This window comes from Neomonachus schauinslandi, chromosome 14 (assembly GCF_002201575.2).
Source record: "Neomonachus schauinslandi chromosome 14, ASM220157v2, whole genome shotgun sequence".
Classification (NCBI taxonomy): domain Eukaryota; kingdom Metazoa; phylum Chordata; class Mammalia; order Carnivora; family Phocidae; genus Neomonachus; species Neomonachus schauinslandi.
This window is the reverse complement of record NC_058416.1, coordinates 58,552,844-58,567,423: the sequence shown is the minus strand read 5'-3', so window position 1 is coordinate 58,567,423 and position 14,580 is coordinate 58,552,844. Positions and strand designations below refer to the sequence as shown.

The following is a 14,580-nucleotide window of genomic DNA, read 5'->3' as shown; positions in this document are numbered from 1 at the left end:
GGGGGAAATCGGAGGGGTAGACGAACCATGAGAGACGATGGACTCTGAAAAACAAACAGGGTTCTAGAGGGGAGGGGGGTGGGAGGATGGGTTAGCCTGGTGGTGGGTACTGAGGAGGGCACGTTCTGCATGGAGCACTGGGTGTTATGCACAAACAATGAATCATGGAACACTTCATCTAAAACTAATGATGTAATGTATGGGGATTAACATAAGAATAAAAAAAAAATTAAAAAAAAAAAAAAAAGACTTCTATGCTTTCAAAAGTAAAGGGAAAAAAGGCTTTTTCAACAAATTAAAAAAAAAAATCTTTGCCAGCAGATCTGTACTTCAAGAAATGATGGAAGTTTTCAGGCAGAAGGATTAGGATACTAAGAGATACTGTGATCTACACAAAAAATGAATGCTGGAAATGACATAAGAAATACAAGTAAAAGCTCACTTTTCCCTATTTTTAATTGCTTTAAAGTATTATTGAGTGGCTGAAGCAAAACCAGTTGCAATGTATTGTGTGTTTATAGAAGTAAGCTGTGGCAACAAGAGCAGAGGATGGGAGGAGGGAGCTGGGAGCACACTGTTGCTGCAGAACATGATCGATTTTAGTGAAAGAGCAGTGAACATAAAGATGCATCTTTTTCCTATTCTAGTTCAGCAGACCTCTGGATTTTTACCTATGGACCATGTTACTCCATTCAATTCCAGTGACTTCTAATCCATTCTCTTCCTCAAAGCCAGAATAATCTTTTACAAATGTAAATCAAAATGCTTCACTTCCATGATAAAATCAGGATTAATGTTTCAATCTTCTACACATTCTTCTTTTCCCTCATACCTGACCAGGTGCAACTCCTCAGATATACTTACTCTTTTTTTTCATGATGCTTTTTTTGTCTGAAACATCCTTTCTCTCCTTTTCCATGTACCTATTCCTATTCATCTTCTGAGACTCATTCTAAGCAGGACTTTCACAAACAACCCCTCCCTGAACACTCAGGCTGAGGTGTATGGCCTGCACACCCCTATGTCCTGACAGCACTGTGTATATAGGCCTGGCGGGGCACTTATCACTCTATTATAAATTACAGCCCTTGTCTGGGTCTCCCAATGCACTGAGAGCCCCTACAAAAAATGTCCTCTCTGTTGCTGGATCCTTGGCATCTAGAACAAGGCCTGACTTGGGAGTTAATTGAAGGAATCACAGATTTGACCATGGACACAACATGGCCTCCACTGAGATAAAATACTTAACTTTTGGTAGAATTCACATGTCTTGCTTTTAAGTAGAAGAAGAGTAAAGATGCGAGTATTATAAATAAACTAGCTTTAGCCCACATTCATTGCTTCCTGGGCTGCAACTGTTTCAGAAACTTCTTAAAATGATTTGGGTGGAAGATGAATCTTTACCCATTACCACCTGGCTTCTAAGTCTGAAGTCTTAATTTTATTTCTTCGTGTCTAGTGATTCTCCCTGAGGCTTTCTGTGTAGCATGTGTGTGGGTGGCTACCAGGTTTCTCTAAAACAAAGATGAAATATTTTGAAATTGGCTCATATCAAAGATTAGGCCTCCTTTCTTCAGCTACACTTACATCTTTGAAAATATTTAGCTTTCTCCCCCATAAACATATTTTAAAATAGTTTTAAAGGCAGCTCACCAGAGAGATCTTACTCATTTTGCCTCCATTGCTGTCTCTTCAGGCTGTGCACTAAGAGAAACAGGGCATCTCATAAGAATCTCCTACCAGGCAAGTAGGCAGGATTCAGAACTGGGTCAGCAGCTCCACCAGCCCGGCCTGATGCTTTGGTTTTGCTCTGCTTTGCTGCTTCCTCTGTGGAGAAGGCAGTGTCTCTGCTCTCCCGGGGGCTGTGAGCCTGAATTCACTGCTCCCCTGGGCCAGCTGGCCATGCAGCTGAACTTGTGGGTACCAGGGGGTTGTTTTCTTTTGACATGACAGTCTCTTTCAACTTTTATCAAAGCCATTTGGAAGATGTCTCCTTTCTGGGCAACTTTTTTTTCTTTCATGACCTAGCCAATTCATATAAAATTTTAATTACTTTAAGATTTGCCTCAAAATAGGGCTTAAAAAGTAGATTATCCAAGATGCACAGACTTTTCCTCCCATCATGATCAAGGGGTTGGAAGAAACCTGGAGAAACAATCTGAGCAAGCGGACTCAGGGCAGGAGGTGATATTGCTTTTAAGGGTTTCCAGGGAGAAAACACTTAGAAAAGAACGTTTCTGGCTACGTCTGACCTTATCAGCCATGGCCATGGTCTAAAATCTCCGAGGAGGCTCGGCTCGGTTGGGAGGGTGGAGGCAAGACCTCGTTCTCTCTACTTAAGCACTAAAGGCTCCATGATCCGAGACCAGCCACTTCCTCTGGGCCTCTGTTTCCTCCAGGGGAAATAGGACATGGAAACTAATCAGATTTCCAGGGCACATCGTGGAAGGTCTACAAGCTCTTTTCAGCATTGGGAGAAATCTAAAGGGAACGCACATGTTTTCCTTTTCCAAAGATAACTAAGCCACAATCTGCATTTTCTTTGCGCCTGTCTGAACTATGTCAGTGCGTTCTGATCACCACTTCATGCTGGCCATCCTTTGATGGGGATAAATACAGCCTTGTTCAACGCAGAATGGAAAAACAAATGCTACTGTCAAAAGGTGCTCAGTGGAGACTGTGTTTCATACTTGGGAGAGGGAATAGGAGGGAGAAGAAGGTGCCTTGGAAAAGCTGGGAATTTTTTTTTTTTAAGGAGGCTCCACGCCCAACATGAAGCCCAACATGGGGCTTGAACTCACAACCCCGAGATCAAGACCTGGGCTGAGATCAAGAGTCAGATGCTTAGCCAGCTGAGCCACCCAGGCGCCCCGAGGCTGGGAATTTTAAGGAGAGAGACAGAGCAGGCAGCTGTTCCTGGCTTTCCCGTCGGAGCCCTAGCTCTTTGGACAAAAATCACCGTGGATCTGAGGAACTGTGCCTTCTCCCCACCTGGCCCTGATGGCAGAGGCCCCACAGAACTGGAGCGGCGGAGAGCCCACGGGCAGGTACCTGTTCCAGGCGGCACTTGAGCGCGGCCCACTCCACGTCCCAGGCGGCCTTGTCGCTGGCATACTGCTGCTGCAGCCGCCGCCGCGCATGCTCGTCCTCCCGCAGCTCGGCGCGCAGGTCCTCCAGCAGGCTTTTGAGCGCCCCGAACAGCTGCTGGTTTTCCACCACCTGCGGGAGCGAACATGGAGTTGGTTCTGCCCCCTCACGTAAGGGTATTCTTTAGGTCATGGCGTCAAGGTGGTGCTGTGTTGTGTCCGAGGTGCCATTACAATGGGTACAGAACAGGTGGAAAGTCTGCAGTTAGTGGGACAGAGCCAGGGGGTCCCTACGCTGCCAGCCATCAGGCTCCCGGAGCTGAGACTGCTAAGGGCCTGGTGGAACAGGAGGGGGCTGGCGCTCAGGGCTGGTGCTCCGGGCCCAGAAGCAGAAGGGAGGAATCTGCAGGAGGCCACAGGGAGCCCAGAAGCCAGGGCTGCAAGGAAGCTCCGTGTGATTTCAGACATCCACAGCTACGGTTGGGGATGCAGATCTGGCAAGATATAAACACTCACCTATCTATGCTGTCATTTTAGTACCAGCCATTGAACCAGAAGAGAGTAAATAAAGGCTCTGTGTCTCTTATAAACATAGGGTGGTCATACTGTGACTTGGATGGATAAGTATGGCCACGGGGGAGAGGGCATTTGAGCTTTAATCCAAGTCAAATGTAAATGCTTAACTTGTTCACAAGAGCCTCCTCATGGTCCTCTGAGATGGAATCACTGTGCCCCTCCTTTCAGCTGCAATAACCAGCACCTACTTGTTCTCCTGTGCCTCCCCTGACCGCCCCATGGTGCACGGGGCACAGATAAACTCGACCCACTCCCATGTTTCCAGTGGCCCACACAATGTTCAGCTCGTGTGAAGTATGCAAAACAGGTCAGATAAATGAAAAAGGGATTTTTATCACTAATCTGCTTACACCTAAAAGATATTTTATTTTCTAAAACTCATCCTGCTCTTTGAAAGCACATTTCAAAACCATGACTGCTATCTTTGTACGTTTCAGCATGGGCATTATATCAGAAAGGCCTGTCCAAGTGAATTAAATACTGAATCAATTATGATACCTGGATAATAAAAGCGCCACGAGCTCCAACAGAAAACACTAAAAGTGCATCACGAGCTCCCAGACTGGTCTCAGGGCCATCTTGTTTGGCACATTTACGAGGCAGGTAGAATCAAAGCTCTCTCAGTCCTGCTGGAGTCAGACTGTCTCGACTTTGGGGACACAGAGCCCCTTACTCTCAGAAAGACTGCCCCCCCCACTTGATAAGCTTCTCGTGCCAAGGGCAGCAGGACAGTGCCCCCAGCTCTCCTCTACCACGTGGAGAGTCTGTCATGCTTCTAAAACCATCTCGTTAATCCCCTAAACACACATGCACAGAGATGAAAATGGACAGCCACATTTGGGAAGAATTTAAGATACTTTGGCTATCTATATGGTTGGATTTAAATAAAGTTGAATTAGAAAAGAGAAACTCCTCAATATGAGCAGATTTATTATTGAAAACACCCCAGTTTTCCCTGTAAATTGTCTGGAGTTCTAATATTAGATGCGGTAGACTTTCGAGGGGAGAAAAACCAAAGAGCTATAAATGTTAACAGATAGGTTTTTCTACCCCTTGACTACCAATTTTTACTTTAATAGCTCTGAGACTAAAGCCAGTAAGAGTACAATCCAGTTAACGTTTGAAAGATTCAGCAGCTAGAGAGCCTTCTAAAAATGCTACATGTTCCTTCCAACCAAAAATATAAGTAAATTACCACTACACTCAAAGAGGTGCTCAGGATATGTGTACAACTGTAATAAATGCAGAACAGTTTCTTTCAACTCTACACCAAAAGTATTTAAAATTTATATAAGTGCAGGTGAGTGAGAAGAAGTATCGCAATAATCTTTTCAGAAATATACATCTTTTGAGTACAGAATTTATTTGAAAAAAACTGTATTTTAAATAGATTCATATGCTATTTTCATCTTTGGATTTTAAACTTAAAAATCACTACTTTTTAAGTCAAAGTATTAAAAGCATAAAGTAATGAGACTGATTTTGATCTAGTCTCTGAGTAGTCATCAAATTCTCAGTGAAGAAAAAGCAGAAAACCATGTAATCAATTCTTGTATATAATCGATACTTCCCTACAAAACCCACTTTGTGAATATTGTCAGCCTGTGGGGTTCTTAACCCCACACAAATTGGCTCTGATAACATTAGGACCAGAATTTGTGGTCCTCGGAAGCAGGAATTCACAGAACAGTCCTTCTGCAGACTGAAATTCTGGTTCCTCTGGAAATAAGTACTTTCTGGCATTAGCAAATATCAGATTAAATAAAATTAAGCCTTAACGTTTTCATGTACATTTGGGTCAGCGTAATCATCATAATGTGCTATTATACAAGTATAATATTGATCATCACGGAATGAGTTCAAAAATTGCTCTGGCATGAAGGTGGCCAAAGGGAGCAAGAGAGTCCACGGAATGGATGTTATTGGTACTTGTTATGATAATCACCCAGGAGCAGCATGTGACATGGCAAGAAGTAAGCCTAGCTCTCTGCCATTGGTGTACAACACCGAGAACTGATGTCCAAATAAAAACTTCTGAAGACCCAGATGTGCAGGATGTTTCTAAACTTCTTCAGGTACAAAAAACCCAGTAATGAAAAGTAATACGAATTGTCTCTGACAGAGGGTGTGCTAGGTCAGGTATGCCAATCGCCCACCTGCAGGATCTCATTGGCATCTCACATCAATCCTGGGTGCATACCATCATGCCCCACCGTGTGACAGAGGAGGAACTGGAGCAGGCTCTCCCTGCTAGGAAGTGCAGAGCACGGACTGCACTCCGGGTCTGTCCCCCCCAAGGCTGGACAAACCCAGCCAACATATCTAAATTTGACATTATCCTCTACCCAGGTTTGTTTGTTTGTTTTAAATTTTGCCTAAGAGAAGCCACCTCATCTCTGGAAACAAATTCCATCCCCCAGATCAACAGAAATACTACTAGTGAGCCATCCTAAAAGAATGCCTAAAAAGTTACTTGTCTTATGTTTCCTCCCTGTGGGGGCCCTTGCTGGGCAATGTTTGGGGTAAAAAGAGGACTCTAATTAAGTTAAGAATGGAATCAAGATTCTCTGGGCCATTTAGAGGTCTTTGGGTGAAAGTCTTCTTGGATATAGAACTTTCTGAAACTTCTGTGCCAGGGGCCCAATTATGCAACCTTTTAGTTTATAGATGTTAAGTATAGGTCGATTTTAATTAAAAAGACCAATTTTTTCAACCTCTCCAAGATCAGCTGGTTGGTTTTCTTGCAAAGAGGCAGGATAAAATGGCCCCACCACTTCCTTTTCAGCCCTTCCATGTTCATCTCTCTTGGGCAAGGCTTACAATAATCCCAAAATTGGGATCAGGAGCTTGACTGTGCTATAAAGTGGTAAACTTTATAACAGGTTCAAGGCTGGGCTTCAGCCAATAAGACTGCTACCCAAATACACAATAAATATTACTAGTAGAAAGTAAAAAAGGAAGTTTCTGGGAAAGAGAACACACCAAGATATTTGTGATGCAATGCCAGCTATTTGATAAAATCATTCTTGCCTAAGATTTCTAAGATAATGTGTTTCATAATTCTGTGAAGGAGCTAAACTACCGTCAACCACTTTGTCTCAGAGCCATTAATTTTGGAGATGGGTTTAATCTAAAGTTGGGACAGATATACTGACCCGCTGCTATGGGCTGACCCGCTGCTATGGGCTGACCCACAGAATGCCAGATGGTCTCTACTTCCTATTCATCTAGGCTAGCAGACATAGGCAGGGAGTTCCAGAACGCCATGGTAGCTGCCCCCAACCCCCAACACAGGCAGAGTTCCTATTTCATACTTACAAAGAGGGGGTCCTCACATCCTATTCAATAAAGTAACTCCTCTACCAGCAAGAGTTCCAAGACAAGTCCTTTACTGTGAGATCAGACTGAAAGGATACATTTACACATCCAGCAACATTTTAATAAATAAGCCATTTGTCATTCTTACTTTCATTGTTCCATTCAGATTAATTTTAAGATTCTTTTCTAAAACTACTATCCTCCCACAGATAGAATGAGTCACTGAAGACTGGCCATGAGAATCCCTGGTGGAGGGTTACAGAGATGAGAGATTCATTTATGTACAAAAATCATCTGTCCTTTGGCTGGGAACATGCCAGGTGATCCAGGCCATGAGGGCTTCTCGGGGCAGGTCACTGTAATTTTCAGAGAGCTTCCCAAGCATAAATGTGGGCTTGTGAAAGAAGTGTGGGACATATATTTAGTAAGTTATAATGTGGGTTATCAGCCAGAGGGTTCAAGGAAACCAGGGCAGGTGTGATGAAAATCAAGTGGCCAGATGGAAAGAAATCATTTATGAGCAGAGGTTTAGGGTTTACTGCTGACCGTGGCTGACACTGGGAGGTGGGGCAGGGGCTGAAAGAGTCCTTTCTTGAGTATCCTCTAGTACTTGTGCCTCTTCACTCCTGTGCCCCTGCTATTTACACAGTACCAGGAATAAGCAGAAACACACAGCCAATATAAAATGTTTCATAATCATAAGCTCTGGTCTGGTTCCTTCTAGAGAGAGTTGCATGTCTCCTAGGTGAGGTTATAAAGTTGCAGAATCTGAAAAATGAATCACGGTACATACAAAATAGAAGGTAGAAGTGATCCAGGCTCAAGAGGAGAGCTTCCTTATTTAAAAAAAAAAAAAAGGAAGAGCAGATCACAGTTTCTGACACACAGGCCTTATCTGGCAGAGGTGCTCTTTCTGGAAGTTTCTGCATCTTGGGCAAAGCAGAAAGGTGGGCACCAATGTGAGTCGATGTCTGGGAGGCCCAGGGAGCCAAAGGCACTCTGTCTACAGGAGAGAGGCTGACTTCTACTGAGGGTGGCTTCTGAAGGCCCTAAGCCCCAGACGAGTCCTGGACTAGTGAGTGACAAAGGTCCAGGGGAATAGATTCTACTCGGTCCTAAAACTGGGTCCTGAGGGAGACTCTTAAGTGACCAGCTGTAGTTGAAGACTAACATGAAACATAGTTTCATTAGCTCTTGCTCTGAATTTTATTTATTTTATTTTTTTAAAGATTTTATTTATTTGACAGAGAGACACAGCGAGAGAGGGAACACAAGCAGGGGGAGTGGGAGAGGGAGAAGCAGGCTTCCCGCTGAGCATGGAGCCCGATGCGGGGCTCGATCCCAGGACCCCGGGACCATGACCCGAGCTGAAGACACTTAACGACTGAGCCACCCAGGCGCCCCAAATTAGGTTCTATACACTTACACTTAGATGCTTTAATAAAGAGTATTATGTCCCATCCCTGGATGAAAAAGTAACTTCTCTTCGAATAAATTAATCCAATTCACAGACAATTAGCTAGTGGAACCACAGGGCCATAATGCTGGCACTGTTAGTCACCTTGCATTAAAAATCCTGATTTTGGGAACTACCAGTAAGCATAAAATGCAGGGGTAGCCTTAGGTCTCAAAAGCTTAACATCGTGGCCAGCGTGCTGGAGCTCAGTGAGAGTGATACAATAAGCTCTTGCATATTTTCCAGTTCTTCCAAAAGGCCGGGCAAATGGAAAGTGCTTTCTGTTCTCGAGGACAACCGGGTCGCTGCCACTAGATCACTAGTCCTGGAACTAAGTATCAGTCAACGGGGACCATTCACACAGCCAAACATTTTCCAACCTGGTAACTTTTTATGAACTATTCTCAAGGTTGACTTGATACACATACATTTTTTTTTTTTACCTCTTTGGACAATGATACATTTTGACATCTACTGTGTTCAACTGTGAGAATGTTCACTATGACACAAAGTGAAGAGACCAAGGCCTGGGAAATTGTGTCACTGGCAAATTTAGCCTTGGGACAGGAGGTAGGCCACGTTGCCCATTCTGCTTATCACCTTGGCAGATTCTCAGAGTTGTTGAAAAGGGTGCGGCTCTCTGGGATATGTGTTCCTGCTCTTGTAGACTGCCTAGCTAATACCCACGCCACGAGAGGGCAGGCAAATCTGGTAGCTGAGAATGTTCACTCCCAGGCAACCAGCTGTCGTACAGTAGATCGCATTAATCTTCTGTCCTCGGATGGGTGGCATTGTGCACTTAACTCCTACAGACAGACGGGGCCGTGAAAGGCTGCCCGGATTCGGCCCATCGGCGCCCTGTCCTGCAGGCCCCCCGGGTGCCCCTACCACACACTGTACAAAGTGGAAACTCATGGCTCCCACCTTCACTTCCGAGGGGACTAGCAGAAACATCAGCTTTGGAAGGAGGAGGCAGAGAGATGATGTTAAAATACACTGAGTGTGAGGTTCCAGCTGAGTGACTTTATATTATTTTCCACCCCCAGGGTAACATTTCCCATAAGAACTGTTTAGAAAACCAGATGTGTTACATTTTTTCCCTTTTGCTAAGCATCTGGACGCACGGGTGGGAAACACCGCACGTGACCTGAGACACAACAGGTTTAGGGCTAAGTGGCAGTCAGCGGATGCTATTTGAGTTAATCACAGATACTTTATAAAACGGACTGACAACATCTCTGAAAAATAATAAAAGTGGTAGGTTTTCGAGGATTATTTGCAAAGTAGCATTTTATTTTCTAACTAGATAAACTGCTGGAAAACTCATTCCATGTGCTAAAATCTCCCCAGGGACACTGGCATAATGACAAACCTCCTAAGAAGTGTAATTAAACATTCATTTGAAAGCATAACATCGTTCTTGAGCCATATTATTCAGGGGAAATGAAGGGCAGATGGGCATGCAGAGAAACAGCTCTTTAGTTGTGAAAATCTGATTTGTCTACGAAGAGAAAGCAGACGGGGGAAAAGACACACATCCCCTAGGCCTGGGCTCAGACATTACGACTTTTCTCATTTGGATCCGAGCCAAAGATCTGATGACAGCCCTCTCCCACTCGACCCTCTGCGGCTCTGGGCTGAGGGAGGAACTGCAGCTGTGGAGTCCAGCACACAGGGAGTGCCCAGAAATGCCTGCGGTCGGGGGGCCACAGCTCCACCCGGGGTCACTGTGCACTTCGGGTCCCCCTGGTCCTGCCCCTCACCCCAGAGCCAAGGGTCTTAGGGCCCCAGGCTCTGCCCTGCAGAACCCTCAAAGAAGCAACTTAGGATTGGATAAGCCTCAGACCAGGAAGTCTGGGAGCAAGAAAGCTTTAACACTGGGTACCTCCTAGGCTCTCAGCACTCCAAACCCACCACAGCTGCTGTTCTGTAGAGAAGCGCAAAAAATCTGGGTGGCATCAATAGTATCTTCTGGTTTATTAAGCAGGGGCTGCCTGCTTAATAATTAATAAATGTGGCATTTGGCAACATTAATAATTTTTTCATATTACACACTGAAATCCCATCTCTACATATGCTTTTAATTTTTTAAGTGTCATCAAATATTTTTATTTCAAGTGGCCCAAAAAGAACCTAAGACACTTCATACATGTTTAGGATTTTAAAAAAATAACGTTTTCTTTCCTCCTTACACGTTATGTTGCCAGGTTCGTGATGTTGCCGATGCCCATTCAGCTGTCAACAAAAAAGCCCTGTCCCTTCTTTCTCTGGCCATGAGGAGGGCACTGCACTCGGTAATGTCTCTTTCGTGGAAGAATGGTCAACCTTTCTAAAGCCACAGATCCCTCCACACACCACTCTACATTTCACTCCCCTCCTTCTCAGGTACGTTGCTGGCCCCTCCCATTGATCTGATCCTACTATGCCCCTTATTTATACGTGGAAGCCAAATGAACCAATGGGCTGACAATGAAATAAAGTCTTAATGATATGATTTCTAGCACAAACACAGCGACAGGCAACCATAGGCAGTCAGAGTTTTCTGCTCCCTGGAACACCAGCATATAAAATAAGATGACACAGACATAGACTAGGACTATCCTCTCCCAGATGTGGGTAGAATGAGGGGCTGGGACCTCGGCACCCACCTGCTTGTGGAGCTGTCCCCCGTGCGCAGGCTGCAGCCTTGATCCGTGGTCACCAATCTGCACAGGGGAGTGTGGAGAATGCTCTCCCATTGAAAAGCCACAACCTGGACCATTGTCATCTCGGTCTGGGCCATCCTCCTTCGGGTCCCCCTGAACTCCAAGCTCACCCAGCCTGGGGAGGGTCTCTGGATGCTCCCTCTGAAAACAGCAGGAGACAATGATCACAGCTCCACCCAAATCCTTTGCTGTGTAGCCTGGTTTTTATTGTTTGAGGGTAATTCTCCCCTTTATGGCTTATCAAGTCTTGACTTCTCAGCCCTTTCCCGAATATCCTCATTTAGCCCATTTCACTCACTGGCCACCTTCTTCATTTAAACACCACACTGTGGGTACCCAATTGGTCAGAAAAGATTAGAAATTTTACTGTTTTAAGTTATTTTGATAATGAAAAATTTTATGATTTATTAATTATTATTGATTATGGTTATGGTTTTATAAGCTAGAGGAGAAGGAAACTTTACAACCACTTCTAGGCTTTGCTTAACGATGGTTTTCTACGTCAAGGCTATTTGGAAGCAGGTTGAATTAATTTTGGAAGGCTTTCTTTCCTCCCTGAAGAAAGAGTATCTTCCCCTTCAGAGGATGACTTAAAATTACATACAGTGAAAAGCAGATGAGAAGTCTTTGGGAGCTAAAAGGAAACTAACATTTATGATGCCTTGAAGCAGCTGACCAAGGAGCCAGGGGTGTGGATGCCCAGCACACACCCAGCAGCAGTGGCCAGAAGGCAAGGCCTGAAGGAGCCTGCAGAGCTGGACTGAATCAATCAGAATCAATCAGAAAGCAGATGACTCTGCTCTGGTTCTGTGATGAATATGGGAATGGAGGCATAAGGGGGAAGCATACGCACATATCAGAAGCGGCAAAACCCTGACCCATCTGGAGCCTAGCAGGGACCCTTATCAAACTGCAGGGGCAGAATGGGCTCTAGCATCTAGGAATAAAAACTGAAATGGAAAGGAGAGAGAAAGTTTCAGAGCTAGGTCTGACAAACCAGCAAGGCGGGACGAGAGATGCACAGGACCTCAGGGTGACAACGTGCATGAATTCAGAGGTCAGGAGGGGAAGAAATGGCCACACGACTTTGCCGCAGAGTGGAGTTAGAGACAAGGACTCTGAAAACGAGGCCACGGGACAGCACAGAATTCTTGGTCTAATATAACTGGACAACCTGTTGCATTTCCCGTGCCTGGATTGGGCTTGATAAAAACCATCTGAAATAACAGAATGTGACTTTGTGTGTAGGGCATAGAGGGACAGCAGTGCCTGGGGGTCAAGAACAAAACAGACACAAAGAAAATGAACTCTCTGTGGAGGGTGGGGTGGGGGAGGTACCTCAGTGAAATCCTCGCCTTCCTCCTCCATCTGCTTCCCCTGCCGCCAGTGCTTTAGCAGCCACCTGAGTTTGACGTAGAAAAGGAAAATGTTCTGCTTCAAGGACCGGAGCTCCTGCTGCATCAGATTCCTCTCGTCGCTCCAGGTTCGCTCATGGAGGGTGTTCTGCAAAGCCAGGCTGTGCATTTCTAGTTCTTTCCATCTCAAGGCATAGAGGTGCTCCTCCTCCATCTTGAATGGAGAGAGACAAGAGTGTGACAGCAGCTATTCCAATTTGCCACCCAAACCAAACCAAGTCTTGGCAAAATGTCATTCAATCTTGATCATGTTGCACCTGGCACGGAAAACACAGAAGCCCCCAAAGTTCAGGAAACTCCTTGAGATGCGTACTATTTAGAAAACCTCAAGGGTTTTCTTACTCTGAAGTAAACACTATTTCAAACCAAGATGTTATCGTCAATTCTCATTGTCAAGTCTCTCGTGGTGTTTTTGGAGGTCTCTAAACTTCTTCAGGAAAATTGTTTCTCAGATGGATGGCTTGCAGCTGGCTCCCGTGCAGATTCCCTTTGCCCTCTGTTTGTGGGCTTGCAAAAGGCACACTGCAATTGTAAGGGGGGGGGGCGTTAAGTGGTAACCCTTCCCCTGGGCTTCCTGAGCCTTCTGGTGTGCACAACCCTCAGAAGAAAGAAGAGACAGCAAGCTGATGGAGAGGCCCACAGAAAGTGGGAGAGCGAGGTGGCTGGGTGGGTGGGGGTGGGGGAGCAGGGATTCTCCCTGACACAAGGTCCTCTGCCGCATATGGTGGGGAGCAAACAGGAAAGCAAGCTGAAAACCTACTTCCACACTTAGGACTCCCCATTCCTATTGGCCACAAGTAACTCTTAGGGAAATAAAGCATTGCTGAAAAAGAAGTGTTTTCCATTTCTATGCTAAGTTCCTGCTTTCAACATGGGTACAGGCACTCTTCCAAGCAATAAACAGTGATTATGTCGATAATGATTAAGCCAAGTGGTGTGAATAAAATCTTATTGCACAGATAAGGGCACAAGAATAATATCAATAGAAGCTAAATGAAAGCTTTCTGTTCCAAAGACTGAAAAAGAAAAAAAGGGTTCGAATGCCAGCCTTGTAGTTATCAGCTGTCCTCTTCCGATTTAACACTCCCTCTTGGCCAAACACCAAGGCACTGAGTTTTGTTTTGTCTTATTTTCCTAAAGTACTCGATCGGTGCTCAGAAACCATGGGGATGGGACTATGGCTGCCCGCGGTCGACACCAACATGTGCTGTGCTAGCGCCAGTGAAGAGTGAGAGGCAGCTCTGGGAAGATCCCGGGTCTGCACAGAGACTTGTGCAGCCACCGTCATAATAATACCAGATCTTTTTTGCACTTCAAGCTGAGAGAACACAAAATAGTGGTGATTTAATTCACTTTGTTGGCAGTCCTCGGAGTCCCGCAGATTCTCTTCCCTGTGGGCACAAAAGCAGGACGAGCAAGGAGGGGGGAAGCCTACCATACTGGAAATCCAGCGTTTGCAATTTACTTGCAGTATTATGTCAGCCATCGACTGACTGGGAAGGCTTCAGCTTCCTCGGCGGCTAACTCAAGATGTGCAGAGCGCCTAGCTCATGGCAGGTATGCCAGAGATGCTAGTCTTAGTTGGTGGAGGCGCCGCGCTGGGAGGGGATGTTCTCTTGTCCTCTCATCTGAAGCCTCCTGGAAATGTTCCTTTCTGACTGGCTCTGACCTCCCCACTGCCCTGGTTGCCACCTTTTTTCTGTTCCATGTCTCCAAGCACAACCCAAGGCCCAGAGTTGGTCCTCTTCCCTCTGATACGTTAGGGAATGTTAGGGATACGTTAGGGAACACCGACCCTTGTTCCCTCTAAACAAGCCTGGATGACCTCTCACCCCCTCCAAACAAGGTCTAAAGCCTTGTCTTCAACATACTCCTTTATCCTGAATCCAAGTACTAGACACAACTGGGACCCTGCTATTTTGCTATTAGCATCTCCAGGGATAAACTCCTTTCTCAAACATGATTTTTGGTGAAGGAAAAAAAAAGGTTAAATTATTTAGGAAATGAGTGCCTGTGTCTGTGAA

General features: G+C 45.3%; 1 protein-coding gene across 4 annotated transcripts in view; it reads right to left on the bottom strand.

The window, feature by feature from the left end:
* The window catches only part of MTCL1 (microtubule crosslinking factor 1), a 130,522-nt gene that overhangs the window by 29,436 nt on the left and 86,506 nt on the right, over nt 1–14,580 (bottom strand). For all 4 annotated transcript variants that reach the window (XM_044920948.1, XM_044920949.1, XM_044920950.1 and 1 more), the window contains 3 exons: nt 12,480–12,710; nt 11,085–11,282; nt 3,052–3,219 (listed from right to left, as the gene is read on the bottom strand). In XM_044920948.1, the coding sequence (XP_044776883.1) occupies nt 3,052–3,219; nt 11,085–11,282; nt 12,480–12,710 (597 nt within the window). The remainder of the gene's footprint in view (nt 1–3,051; nt 3,220–11,084; nt 11,283–12,479; nt 12,711–14,580) is intronic.